The sequence below is a fragment of the Bactrocera neohumeralis genome, chromosome 4 (genome assembly GCF_024586455.1).
Source record: "Bactrocera neohumeralis isolate Rockhampton chromosome 4, APGP_CSIRO_Bneo_wtdbg2-racon-allhic-juicebox.fasta_v2, whole genome shotgun sequence".
NCBI classification, from domain to species: domain Eukaryota; kingdom Metazoa; phylum Arthropoda; class Insecta; order Diptera; family Tephritidae; genus Bactrocera; species Bactrocera neohumeralis.
Genome location: NC_065921.1, coordinates 82,860,884 through 82,874,290, shown reverse-complemented (window position 1 = coordinate 82,874,290; position 13,407 = coordinate 82,860,884). Strand labels below are relative to the sequence as shown.

At 35.1% G+C, this 13,407-nt stretch overlaps 3 protein-coding genes across 3 annotated transcripts in view; 1 reads left to right on the top strand and 2 right to left on the bottom strand.

The window, feature by feature from the left end:
* Positions 1-13,407, top strand: part of LOC126757400 (C3 and PZP-like alpha-2-macroglobulin domain-containing protein 8) — a 185,511-nt gene that overhangs the window by 40,682 nt on the left and 131,422 nt on the right. The window lies entirely within an intron of this gene.
* LOC126757383 (protein lin-54 homolog) lies at positions 4,681-13,246 on the bottom strand. The gene is made up of 5 exons (XM_050471248.1): positions 12,620-13,246; positions 7,934-9,420; positions 6,788-7,848; positions 5,465-5,604; positions 4,681-5,380 (listed from the first exon to the last, which is right to left on the bottom strand). Exons 1-5 carry the CDS (start codon positions 12,639-12,641, stop codon positions 4,884-4,886), a joined length of 3,207 nt encoding a protein of 1,068 aa, XP_050327205.1. The 5' UTR covers positions 12,642-13,246; the 3' UTR covers positions 4,681-4,883.
* LOC126757394 (elongation factor Tu, mitochondrial) lies at positions 9,870-11,738 on the bottom strand. The gene is made up of 2 exons (XM_050471281.1): positions 11,621-11,738; positions 9,870-11,558 (listed from the first exon to the last, which is right to left on the bottom strand). Exon 2 carries the CDS (start codon positions 11,526-11,528, stop codon positions 10,056-10,058), a length of 1,473 nt encoding a protein of 490 aa, XP_050327238.1. The 5' UTR covers positions 11,529-11,558; positions 11,621-11,738; the 3' UTR covers positions 9,870-10,055.

The window sequence follows — 13,407 nt, the reverse complement described above, 5'->3', positions numbered from 1 at the left end:
AAATACTAAAAATATATATTACAAGTTATATAAGGGAAATATTTCAAAGAAATGCAAAATCAAGCTTACATTTATTATAAAAAAACTAAAATTGTGAAAATTAATATATTTAACATAGAATTTATCACATCTTATATGCAAAAGTTAGTCTTTTTTGAAAGTAATACATATAACGGTTTAATGTACCGTTTACGCATACTTTTTGTGTGAGTTAGACAATATATTGGCAAAAATACTAGTTGCAGCTTTGAATTTCGACATTTACATATGGACATAACCTAAAAAAATAAATGTATTTGACGGAAAAAAGCGGAAAATGCGGCACGACAAAGAAATAGTAAGCAAAAAAAGCTTACAATTGCAAAAAAATTGAAGTGCAAGTGGCAAGAATGTGTAGATGAAACACCAAATTACAAAAAAAAATAAAATTAAATAATAATTAAAAAATACTAAAAAAAAATAATTAAAAAAATAAAAAAAAATAATTAAAAAAATAAAAAAAAATAATTAAAAAAGCATCAAAAAATTTAATGATGAAAATATTAAGAATTATAAAAATATTTATAAATAAATTTAATTTAAAAAATTTTATAAATACATATTTTAATAGAAAAAGTATAAATAAATATGCATAGAAATTAATATATAATATTAATCGCATGTTTTTGTGTCATTGTGTCTAAATATATAAATTTTCTAAATAACTACATACACATATTCGTTAAATAAAAAAAACAATAAATGTCTTACAACTACTGTTTCCAAAATATCAATTGATGTCACTATATTTACTGCTGCAAAAATATTAAATATTAATTGTCTAAAATTTAAATTAAATGTTACTTAACGCAACTAATAAAAAGCTGGTATGGGGTCAAACACTGTATAAAATTTAAAATTCAACATAACCTAACTTAAATTAATGCTTTGACAAGTAGTTATATAGTAGTGAAGATGCATATAAATTGTAAAATAATTTGAACTAGCAATACATATATGCAAATACGTGCAAAAAAAATATAAAAAAAGTGGCAACACAGATTTTGTGCTTGATTAACGGCAGCGTGTGGGCGTGAGAAGACGAAAAATATTCAAAAATATTTAAAAATATATACAAAAAAAATGTTTATACATATGTAAAAAAAATTATAAAAACTACAAGTGTATTTACGAGTATTAGAAAGGCATAAATTGTTAAACAAAAATTAAAAAAAAAAAAAAATACTAAAGTTATTAAAAGCTCTTTGTGACCTACAAAAAATCATATTTTAAAGAAAAACAAATAAATTTTGAAAAAAATAAACAAAATACCAGAAAAACTTATATTACATAGTATGCAGAAATGCATTTTTCGCTTGCAAAAACTATATCAAAAAAATTATATAAAAATATAAATGCGTATTACACGAGTTCTCAAAAAGTTTAGCGTTGAGCATAAGAGTCAAAAGTTAGAAAAAAATATTTGCTACATGGAAAAAAAAATAATAATAAGTAACACAATTGCAGTTTTCAAATAAGTATGGTAATAAAAAATATTAATAAATAAAAATTTAAATAATTATCTGTATATTACAACTGAAAAGTGAGTTTTTAAAAATAAAAAATATATTATAATATACGCTTGCAGTTATGTGGCAAAAAGAGCTGCGAAAAGAACAAGAAACATGCATGCATATTATATTTATTTATAACTATGAGAGAAACCAGTTTGTCGTATTTGTAGAGTAAACTAAGTAAGATTAATTACATAACAAAGTACATACTACATACTATACACAAAAGTTATTAAAAAATATAAATAACAACACTAAATTGCAACATTTACCCTATGTAAACACAAACATAAATATAAATACAAATAAGTGGTACTTGTAACGTATAAGAGAAGGAAAACAAAAAAAAACATTCATAGTTACATAAATATCTATTTAAGTACATGCAGTATTGAAAACAATGTGGTATATGGTACATATATTATTATGATTGTAATTTATAAAATGATGCGAAGAACTTGCAGTTACAAATAAATTCAAGTTGTTGGTGAATAAACGAGCTACACCTACTAAAAAGTATACTTCTTTTTATTTAATGTCATTTCCCCTAGTAATCGGTCAGGTAGCCAAAAAAAGCACTGCTTCAAATGACAACAGAAGTGTTTGAAAGAGGTAAGCTAATCTCATCCCAACGTATGAAGGACTTAAGTGCCGAAATACCATTGGCTCTTCACCCAAGGGACAGCATTACCAAAAGAGTAAACTTCATTAAGAAGTTCAAGATGATCCTTAGCAGCAAGGCTGAATGGAATGATTCCGGTCTTGAGCTATTGCTTAGAGATAGTACAATTAAGCGGTACACCGACGGCTCGAACACATCGGAGGGAATTGGTGCAGGAGTCGCAAGACCATGGGAAGTTTTCCAAGCATATTCCAAGCAGAAGTCTTTGCTATAAGTCGGTGCGTAGAGATAAACCAGCAAACCAACTATCACAACGTACGTATAGTCTTACTCAGCGACAGTCCAGCGTCACTTAAAGCGATCTCTGCGTACGAGATCAAATCGCTACTTGTCGTAGAACGACTGTAAAGTCTATCAGACCATAACCAAGTGCACCTTATCTGGGCGCCCGGTCATAAAGGTATAGTAGGAATGAACTGGCTGAGGAGCTCGTCCGCTTCACAGCATCCACCAACATGGTAGGACCTGAACCTTTTATTGGCGTTGGTCCCCATACCATAAAGGAGCTGGTCCGCATGTAAGGAGTGAGCAGGGTGAGGTATCGGCACAGTAGTCTGTAGACACTGGATAAAGACCATGTTTCCAAATAGGGATCACATCGCCTCAGTAGCACTTAGCAGTATATTGGAATTTATGAATATGCTATAAATATGCTGAGGCAAAGTGAGTCGTTATGACTTAGGAGAGGGCACAAAATACCTTAGGTGCCGATGGAATCATCATTTATTTATATATCTAAGTGGTATTGAAATATAAAAATGCCAAATTTCGTCGAGATATCTTTTAAGGGATTGTACAGGGTTTGTCCGGAAAGTAATGGGGCTGATTTTTTTCCGCCGCGTTCCTAGCTAACGAACGAGCGGCTGATCAGCACCTGGAGCACCTGGAAAGTCAGGACAAACATTTTCGAGCGTGGTGTTTCTGTGAGTGGTCGAAGTCGAAAATGCAGCAATCGTTAGAGCAGAGATACGCGATTAAATTCTGTGTGAAACTCGGTAAATCTGCGACAGAGGCGTTTGATATGGTCAGCATGCTTACTCACATGTTGCTTTAACAAGAAGTGGTGTGTTTCGGTGGCACCAGGCATTTTGGTAGGGCCGGGAAGACGTCGCTAATGAAGACGTGCGATTTCAACAAACACCGACAATGTGACCCGTGTGCGCAAAGTTTTGAACTCAAACCGTCGATTAAGTATTCGTTTAATTGCCTAGACGTTAAATTTATAAAAAAAAGTCCTCAAAAGTCTCAAACGAAGGGTCAATCGGGTCCGACAAGACATTGCATTCCGGAGAATGCATTCCGTGATTCCTTCAATGCTTGGAAATCGCGCTGGCAGCGCTGCATCGACGCAGAAGGAGCCTATTTTGAAAGTTTTTAAAGAATTGTAAAGATTGCTTCTAACATTTTTTTTTTTTAAATCAACGCAGTCCTATTACAATCGACTCAGTTCGTCACGCGTATTTATATGTATATACATACTTTATAGGATTTCTAAATAACTGGTATATAATCAAATATGTTTATTATTATATTTTTCAAATTTGTTAGCCTTTATTTACAATGGGTCAAGTTATACAATTGTAGTACTTAAAAGCTAATATAACTACATTTGCGTCTTGAACTTACATTATTTACCTTTGGAGGAGACGTCAAATTTTGAATTTGTTACATAAAAGCTGTGTTTTTTTTTTTTGTTTCATTTACTATGCATATGTATATGTATGTATATACATATGTACATACATATTTATAAATCTTTCTTACAGTAACTTTTGGTGTTAATGGTGCTTTTTAATCGTATAGATGGTAGGTGTGTAAACTAAATATAAACAAATATATATGTAAAAAATATATATGTATGCGCGCATTACTCATAAAAAAGAACGCCTAACATTTGCTTTCTTCGTTTTTTCATTAGTAAAACGTAACAACAATTTTAATAATAAACGTTGTAAAAGATATATATTAGCGTTATAAGTTAAACTTAAGAATAAATAAAAATACAATTAAAATTAATTTAAAAAAAGCAAGAAGAAGAAAAATTGTTTGTAGCTTTTCAAAAAAGCCGAGAACTCATGCGAAAATAAAACAAAAAAATGTGTAAGCGCAAAAAGTGGGGGAAACTTTATAACTTAATGCAAAATAAATAAAGAAAAACATTATTTTCTTAACCACCATATCGAAAATACTCGAAGATCGAATATACGCGTAAGTAATGCTAAATGAAACATGCACGCGCCATGCACGAGCCGTATGCGCTACCCGAAAGATTTATCGCTTATGCTAAGTACCTTTTTGCTATTTATAAATGTACTAAAATTGTTAATGAACAATCCCGCTAAACACTACTTGTCGCTTAGCATATGCGTTAGGTTAGTAGAAGGTTTTGAAAAACGAAGAAAACGGCGTTTTATTCACTATTTACAAAGCAAGATTCAAAGCAGCTACTGGTTGTTACGACTTTATTTCAACAATTTTATGCATAAATGTTTGTTTATATTTTTTTTATTATACAAATATGTGTTTTTGTTATGTTTCTTGATAGTATTAAGAAAGCTAAGTAGCCGCTACAACTACACGCTATGTTCCCAAACAAATTTGCATATCTGCGAATATTAACAATTTAACGGTAAAGTCCAGACGCCTGCTTAGTCTTGCGTAAAGCTGGTATCAGTGTTGCGTATAGAGAAATCTATTATTTCCACCAAACAACGTCCCATCTCCTCCATAACCATCTTTTCGGTTTGATATGCGGGTAAGCCATTCTTTTCGCATTCATCCGCCTGCGAAATCATGCATTGTATGGTGGCATCCACCACTTCTTGTGTAATAAAATTGCATTGTTGCTTCTCGGACGCTGTACCAGCAACGCCAGTAGTGGCATTGCTGCCACTACAAGTACTGCCGCCAGCAATGCTGTTGCTACCGCCAGCAAGTCCCGCTAACAAATCGTTGCCCATACCTAAAGCTTTAGCAGTGTCTTTATAGAATTTATCATTGCCAAGACTAGATGTTTTGGTGTTGGTTTTGTCGTAGGTGCGTTTCTGACTGCCCGCTGGTAGGGACACACTCGCAATGGTTGCTAAAAGTTTCGGATCTATCGGATCCATGTCCAAATCGGGACGTTCTTCGATATTTCGACAACCTATAAGCGTATTATAATTGTAATTTTTGAGTGCACAACCAATGTAAACAAGTTAGCGTTAAATATTGTGTCTTAAAAACTTACCGACGCATTTGCAGTTGGACGAACAGGGTATTTTCGCCTCATAACATTCGCAATAGTTCTTCAGACAGCCGGAGCGTTTGCAGTTGCAGCCTTTGTTGTGACGCATGTCGCCTTGTTCGCGTGAGGTGGTTATTTTTGGTCTGAGAATACGTTAAAATTGGTATTTCGTTGAATTATGTACAATGTATGTGATTACGTGGCGTATAAATATTTAACACAAGCGTTGATGCATAAATTATGAAATGATTTTTTCACCACAACCAAAGCAAGCAAAATTAAAACGAAAAACAATTATCACGCTGCGCTTTTCTATCCTTTCTTTATGCGCATTCGAACTTAGCAGCGCCTACTTGATAGCAACACAATTTCAAAAATTTTAATTCAAACAAGTATGCACAATAAACACAGTAGACAACAACAAAAAATATCACGCCTGATTATGTTAAATACAAATGAAGATGTTAAGAAAGGTGTTAGGGGAAAAGGACGAGACAATATTAAAAGGCATGCAAAGAATTTGTGTAACTGTACTCAAAAAAATAAAATATTTTTTCTGTCATTTAATTTTTATTATTTTAAGTTATTTTTATTGCTAGAAGAAAAATTAAATTGTTCTTAAAATTTATTATCTTAAAACCAAAAAAATTCCACACGCGATGATGAACTTTTGAGGTTATGTATGACAAAAATTTGATAAAGGTTGAAACAACATTAATAGGATAGTATAGGCAATATTATATGTAGAGTAGGAATATAACTGTACTTTTTAACAAAATTATAATTTTTAATGTCATTATATGGCTTTAATTTTTTTATTATCGATTATTTTTAGTTTTTTGTAACAAAAATTATATTTATTATGGTGTCAAGAAAGGGGTTATGGGAAACAGAATGAGTGGGAGACAACATTAACGGGGATTGAAAGCAGTGGTGCAACTGTGTATTGTTTCTGGCATTTTATATTTCAATTTTTTTATTTTACCTTATTTTTAATTACTGAGTTATAAGCAAATATGTTTTTCTTTGAATTGTTTAATTTGTTATTATTGACTTGAATCTGTTAACTTCTAATGTAATTTATCGTTATACATATGTACATATATTCTAGTTTTTTTTTTTATTTTTGTAGGTTTCAAAAATAAATAATAATGTGTACAGTACGAAATAAAGTAATGGCACAACTGGGTGAATGGATTTTTTAGGTTATCATGAGCATTCAAAAATGTTAACGTATATACATATGTATGTATATGTGGGAAGGAAAATGCAGGAGAAATTAAATCACTTTATTAAAAAAAATAAAAAAAAATATTATGTACTCACTTGAATGCGCTGGGATTTCGCTCCAGACAATTTTTGATTGCCCGTTGCCGTTGATCTTCATACTGTAGATTATTGAAGCAATCTTTGCACGTACAATCCTGACAGAATTCACCGTTGGCAAAACAGTCGCAATACAATTTCAAGCATTGTGATTTGCTGCAGTTGCAATGTTTTCGTCGTATACCGCCATTCGCCGCATCCGGCAACAAATCTACTGGACTGCCGTCTTGTTTCTCTTCCGGAGGCTCCAATTTGATTTTAAAATTCAATAGCGCGCTATTAGGATTATGATTGCTGTTGCTATTGGTGGCGCTGTTGTTGGCTGCTGCACCGCTTCTCGTCAATATTGGTAATTTTGTGTTTTCACTCTTTTGTTCCAATTGCTCCAGTTTCTTTTGTTGTATCAATTTTTGTTGTTGTTGCTGTTGCTGTTGTTGCTGATATTGCCGCTTTAGTTGCAATGTTTTATGTTGTTGCTGCACAATCATGGCCTGTGACTTGCCATTAATTAATAATGATTTCTGCCCAGAAGGCTCGGATAACACAAAATTATTATTGCTCTTGAGTATACTTTGCATTTGTTGTTGGGGTATTTTTCGCGTTGGCGATTGACCACCAACGTTTTTACCCTCTCCAGCTATGCCAGCATTCGACTGCAATGTAACCTGGCGCACTTGTCCACTAACTGTGGTGCGTAACATTGAATGGGGCAACATAAATATATGACTGCCGGTTGCTAGTCTTTTCGCCTCAGGCGGTGCATCCATATCTACACTGTCATCCTCCACCTCAGCGGCAGCTGTCATCGTGGTTATGCGCTTGAGCTCTGAATTGATTTCGGAGATTTTATGTTTACGTATTAGCGTGGTGGTGCCAGAAGTAGCGTTATTCGAATTAGCATTACTTTTGATCAACGATTGACCGGCGTTGGTATTGATTAACTGCGCAGTTGTAGATGATATGATATTGGACGAGGAGCTGTTGGTGGTGGAGGTGGCACTTTGAGTGCGTTGACTATCACCTAAAGCACGTAAATTCGGCACTGTCACGATGGTCTTTTGCTGCAAAAGAACATTAGAGATTATGAAATTAATAAGCTCGCAAATATGGCAATACAAATAAATATGTATGCACTTAACCACTTACCACTTTTGAAGTTATCGGCGAGAATGTTACCGGCACACCGCTCTCCTTCTTTGGTGACTGCGTTAGTATCAGTTTCGTGGAACCCGTTGGACTAGGACGCACCACGGTGAACTTGGACGGCACGCCGCTGGCATTCAAAATTCTGAACGTCGAGGTTGCCGCACTATTGCTTTGGGTACTGCTCACTGCTGAGGCACCACTCGTTGTTGTTGTCGCAGATGACACTATATTGCCGCTATTGTCAGCATTGCTCTTCGGCAACACACGCAAGTATTGTACTTGTTTACCAGGTAGCTGTATAGTCTGCAGTTGGCGTGTAGCGCTGGTGTTGCTTGTAGTCGCACCAGTGACCGTACTGTTACTTGAAGCTGATACTGTTGTGTTTGTGGTGGCACTAAGTGAGAGTGGCTTCGGCGACAATTTGACTAATTGTTGGTTGGAAACTAAGATTTGCTTGCCATTGGCGGATTGTAAGATTATTTTATGCCCAGACGTTAGTGAGCCTTTGCTGGCACTAGTTGGATTGGATGCATCACTGTTACTTGTACCGCCAGCGCTCGTTTGTAAACGATAAGTTGTTGTGCTTGCTGCTGTTGTCGTTGCTGTTGTTGGCCTGCTCATTGATAACGCATTGGTGGTTGCCGCCACAGTTGCTGTTGCGGTTGGTGAGGCTTTGATGACAACCTGTCCGCCTGCAGTGGATATGACACGTTTAGCGCCGGCTGCTCCTTGTACTAATTGCTTTGTAATAGTTGGCGTAAATGTTAGCGTACTCTTAATTTCTGCATCAGTTGAGCTTGTTGAGGTGGTTGATCCTGTGGCAGCTGTTACCATGGTTGCAGTGCTTTTAATTGGCACCAAACCGCCAGCGGATGTACGCAACAGTTTGAAAGCAACGGTTTTATTGCTGTTAGCTGTCGCAGTAGTTGAAACTCCAGACGTTGTGTTGTTAGCTGCAGTAGTTATAACTGAACCTCCTCCAACCGACGTGCCGGTTGCCTTCTTCTGTATATAAACTATTTGACGATTTGGTGTCTTTATAGTCCTTTTTCCGGTTGTAGCGGTAGTAGTATTACCAGTAACAGGTCCCATCAATGTTGAAGGACTCTTAATGAGTGTTGTTGTGCCTGCGGCTATGATTTTAGGGGAAATTTTCACCAGTTGACTGCCGGTCGTTACCGATTTTGGTAAAATATTTCTGCTATTCAATACAATTGGCGCTGTTGCCGCTTTAGTAGCACTGTCGGTTGCGATTTTCGTAGCTGAATTTGTTGTTGTTGTTGTAGATATGGGTGTCGATATTGATTGCGTGTGGTGTGGTGGTTTCTTGGGTCCTGGCGTATTCAATGTATCACTTTTTATGGAGCTGAGCTCTTCCTCGATCTCAAGAGGATCATCACCTATACCGATGGCTTTCTTCACTGGTGAATCGTCCAATAGATCTTCAAAACTCAATTCCGGCATAGGCGCAGTATCATTAAGGGTATCTGAGAGGTAAAGTAAATGAGAGTAGGTATGATGGAATCTATAAATTTTCATAATCTTGTGTGCTTAGAACTATCGATAGACAAATATTGGTAAAAATAGTTAATATATGTATGTACATATGTATATACCATATCATTACACACAAATGGATATGGAATATGAATGCATCAAGTCCACATACTTAAAAACAATAGAAAATGCTCTCACAAAAACAAAAAATAAGTTTCCATAGCAGAATTTGATTTTGATCACTCAGTTTGTATGTCAGCTTTATGCTAAAGAGTCCGATCTGAAAAATTGCCTCGGATCTTGTAGCATTGCTTTGGATAATATTTTATGCCAAATTCTGTGAAGGTATTTTGTTAATTATAAAAGTAATAAAAATTAAACCAACTTATCTAATTTAAAAATAGAACCTAAATCCCAGAAAAAAACATTTAAAAACCAATTCTTAATTTATTCCGATTTTTATTCAACAATCAACTGGATGCATGGAATTATAATGCTTATACTTTCATATTTTATTAAAAGATGAAAAGTTACAACTTTCTGTATATCAATTCGTTTCTCTTTCAGTTATAGTAATCATATGTAAAACTAAATATAATTAGAAAACATTTTCATTTAAAAAAGTTTATTTCTTGCCAGCCTCCTTCTTCTCACGCGCCTTCTTGCCCTCCGTCAATGACAAACGTTCATTTTCACTAAGTGGCGGCAGTACTTTTGTTACAACACCAGTGCCGAGCGTTAAATTTCCATCACGCAGAGTGAAGCGCTGTCCTTGTTCCAAAACCATGGGACGAATCAGACGTAAAATCAATTTAGTGTCCTCACCAGGCATCACCATCTCTTTATCGGGTATCTGCACTTGCACGGCACAATCCCATGTACGCGAAAACATTTGTAATTGAATGAAGGACATGAATGGTTTGTGACGACCACCTTCTTCTTTTGCTAAAATATACACTTGAGCTTCTAGTTGATCTAGCGCTTTAACTGAACCCGGCTTGCACATAACCATACCGCGCTTGATATCGTCACGCTTTACACCACGTACCAGCGCGCCCAATTGATCACCAGCCTGTGCTTCATCAAGTATTTGATGGAACATTTCTACTCCAGTTACTGTCGATTTAATAACTTTGTTGTAACCAACAAATTCACAGTCATTGCCTTTTTTAACTACACCACGTTCCAGACGTCCGGTAACGACTGTACCACGACCGGGTATCGAATAAACGTTTTCAACTGGCAACAAGAAAGGTTTATCCAATTCACGAGCTGGCGTTGGAATAAAGTTGTCAACTTCTTTTAACAACTGCATAATGGCTTCAGCGCCAATTTCCGGATTGCGTCCTTCTAAAGCACACAATGCTGAACCTTTTACAACTGGCACATTATCACCATCATAACCCATCTCAGTCATTAGTTCACGAATTTCCATTTCGACCAAATCTACCATTTCTTGATCGGCAGCATCAACTTTATTGATAAATACTACAATATGGTTGATGCCGATTTGCTTAGCCAATAATAAATGCTCACGAGTCTGTGGCATAGCACCATCAGTGGCAGCAACTACAAGTATAGCACCATCCATCTGTGCTGTACCAGTAATCATATTTTTAATGTAATCAGCATGTCCGGGACAATCGGTGTGACCGTAATGCCGCGACTCTGTCTGATATTCAACATGCGCCACATTAATAGTTATACCGCGTGCCTTTTCCTCTGGTGCATTATCAATTTCATTGTATTTTTTGCTTTCAGCCAATTCTTTATCTGCCAATACTGTGGTGATTGCCGCGGTCAAGGTAGTTTTTCCGTGATCAACATGGCCAATTGTACCGACATTACAATGTGGTTTGGTACGTTCGAATACTCTTTTCTCGTTGGCATATGTACGTACGTAGTGTTGGAAAGTTGGACTGGCAGCACCAAGCGAAGGTAAACGTTGTGGGCAATGCAAAAGTGCTACTGCTGATCCTCTCGTGCAACGTATGAAACGTCCAGTGCTCAAAGCTCGGCGGGTGGCATTAGAACGACCCACAGTAGCGAGTGCAAAACTCAAGGCAGTGGATTGACGTACGGCAACAAAAGCAGACATTGCTTAGCTGATTATACTTCAAAGTACTAACTGTAAAAATATATTTGTTTATACATTCCATGATTTAATCAAATTACGTTTTTTTGACTTACACAAGGTTTTTCTTTGATATTGCAATAAAATAAGAAAAGTATTTCACGCCGCTAATAACCCGTGTAAAAGTCAATTGCGTAAAACTAACCCCAAATCGGCCGACCAGAGGCAAATGTCAAATAAGAATTTTTACTGCGCCATCTGTATGACAGTATTGAATAATAACGCCTAACCCAATAAGAAAAAGAGACCCTAACGCCATTTAATAAATATTCTAGCATTAACATATTGAAAATTTTAAACTGCTTTAATTTTGAAAACATTAATCCAAACCCTGGTTGTAAAAACAAATATATAAGGCGTCATTAAACTGTTTTCAGCATTCTGTTTTTTTTTTAATTATGATTATAATAACAAACACGTAATTTTTTATGAGTTTCCGATAAAATTTCTAAATCATGTTCACGTCTTATAATCGCTTAGAACCTAAGTTATAAAAAATGCGACAACTCAATTTTATCAGAAATATTTAGAAATAAATTATCTGGCAGCACTCATTCAAAAATGTCCCATGAATGGGAAATTCTGATTTTGGAGGCATTGTCGCCCATCTACTATACAATGACGTTAAAGTATTCCCAAAGATTGATAACATGGCCAATATTAACTATGTACTAATAAATCTATAACTATATATGCAACTAAAATGAGAATATTACTACCACAATATACATGACTATTATTACAGATATACACATTTTCTTAAATAGCTGTGGCTGACAGAACTGCTTGACGACCACCCCAATTTTAGCTGGTCAGCAATTCCAAAATTTCTTTAAGTAGGTTAAAAGCCATAAGAATTTAACGAAACCATATCCATTGGTGCTATGCAACAATATAATACTAACTTATCATAAATATATTTGTTACTACACATTTGATTTCAAATTCAAATTATATTTTTTAATGCATGTGTTGCTTAACCAACTAGCAGCTAAATTGAAAATTCAATTTGAAATGCGAAAATGGTAGAAGATATAATAGAACAACCTACTCACCAATATTTGTGCTTGAATCCATTTCAGAGGTTTAGTTGCAATTTAATATTTAAACTTTTCACAATTTTGCTTTTAAATCTAGTATATAGCGGGCTTAATAAAGTTTTGTCAACAACATAGTAGTTTAATATGCGACTATTATAACTTAGACGAGTGAACCACGAGAATGTCACTATATCCGTGGCCAACGGTTAGCCCAATCGCCACAAAATACGGTCACTCGAACTTAATTGAGTGTCAGTAAATATATTCCTTAGGTTTTAATCAATCACTTTGCACATATTAAACATCACGTAGTAAATGAAATACAATCGCAATGGCATAAGCAGAGAACGTATATTCTAAAACTTTGCCCGAAAAAACAAAAACGCACCAAATACACAAAAACGCGCGATCGCTTATCACAACTAATATTTTTGTAAATACGTTACTCTTAACTGTGCTTATTTTGTTTGTTGTAGCTAGGCTTTGCAAATATGTTCTTTCAATAAATTCGAAAGTGTTTTTGAATAAATTTTCAAATGATTTTCACACTACTTCTGTTCACTATTGCATTGAACTGGGATTTTTGCACTTTTTCTTCTATTATTACACCGTCTACTACACGCTTTGTGTTGACATTCGTCATTCACCCGTTCAGAAGACCTCTTTCATTGGTTGGCCTGACAGTGATGCCGCTTTTGTTTTTGTCATTACTCGTGTAAATGAAGAAGTTTCGGTTGGTTGCACTGTTGAGTTGCCATTTTTGTTGTCGGCAGTGTTGTACCATTCCGTTTTTGCTATATTTA

Bases quoted from the DNA above. Each gene is read 5' to 3' on its own strand.
- LOC126757383 (XM_050471248.1), bottom strand. From the start codon at position 12,641: ATGGATTCAAGCACAAATATTG. The intron at 9,421-12,619 runs GTGAGTAGGTTG...TTTACCTCTCAG, and splicing joins GGATTCAAGCACAAATATTG to ATACCCTTAATGATACTGCG. The intron at 5,605-6,787 runs GTGAGTACATAA...ACGTATTCTCAG, and splicing joins CGAAATCCCAGCGCATTCAA to ACCAAAAATAACCACCTCAC.
- LOC126757394 (XM_050471281.1), bottom strand. From the start codon at position 11,528: ATGTCTGCTTTTGTTGCCGTACGTCAATCCACTGCCTTGAGTTTTGCA.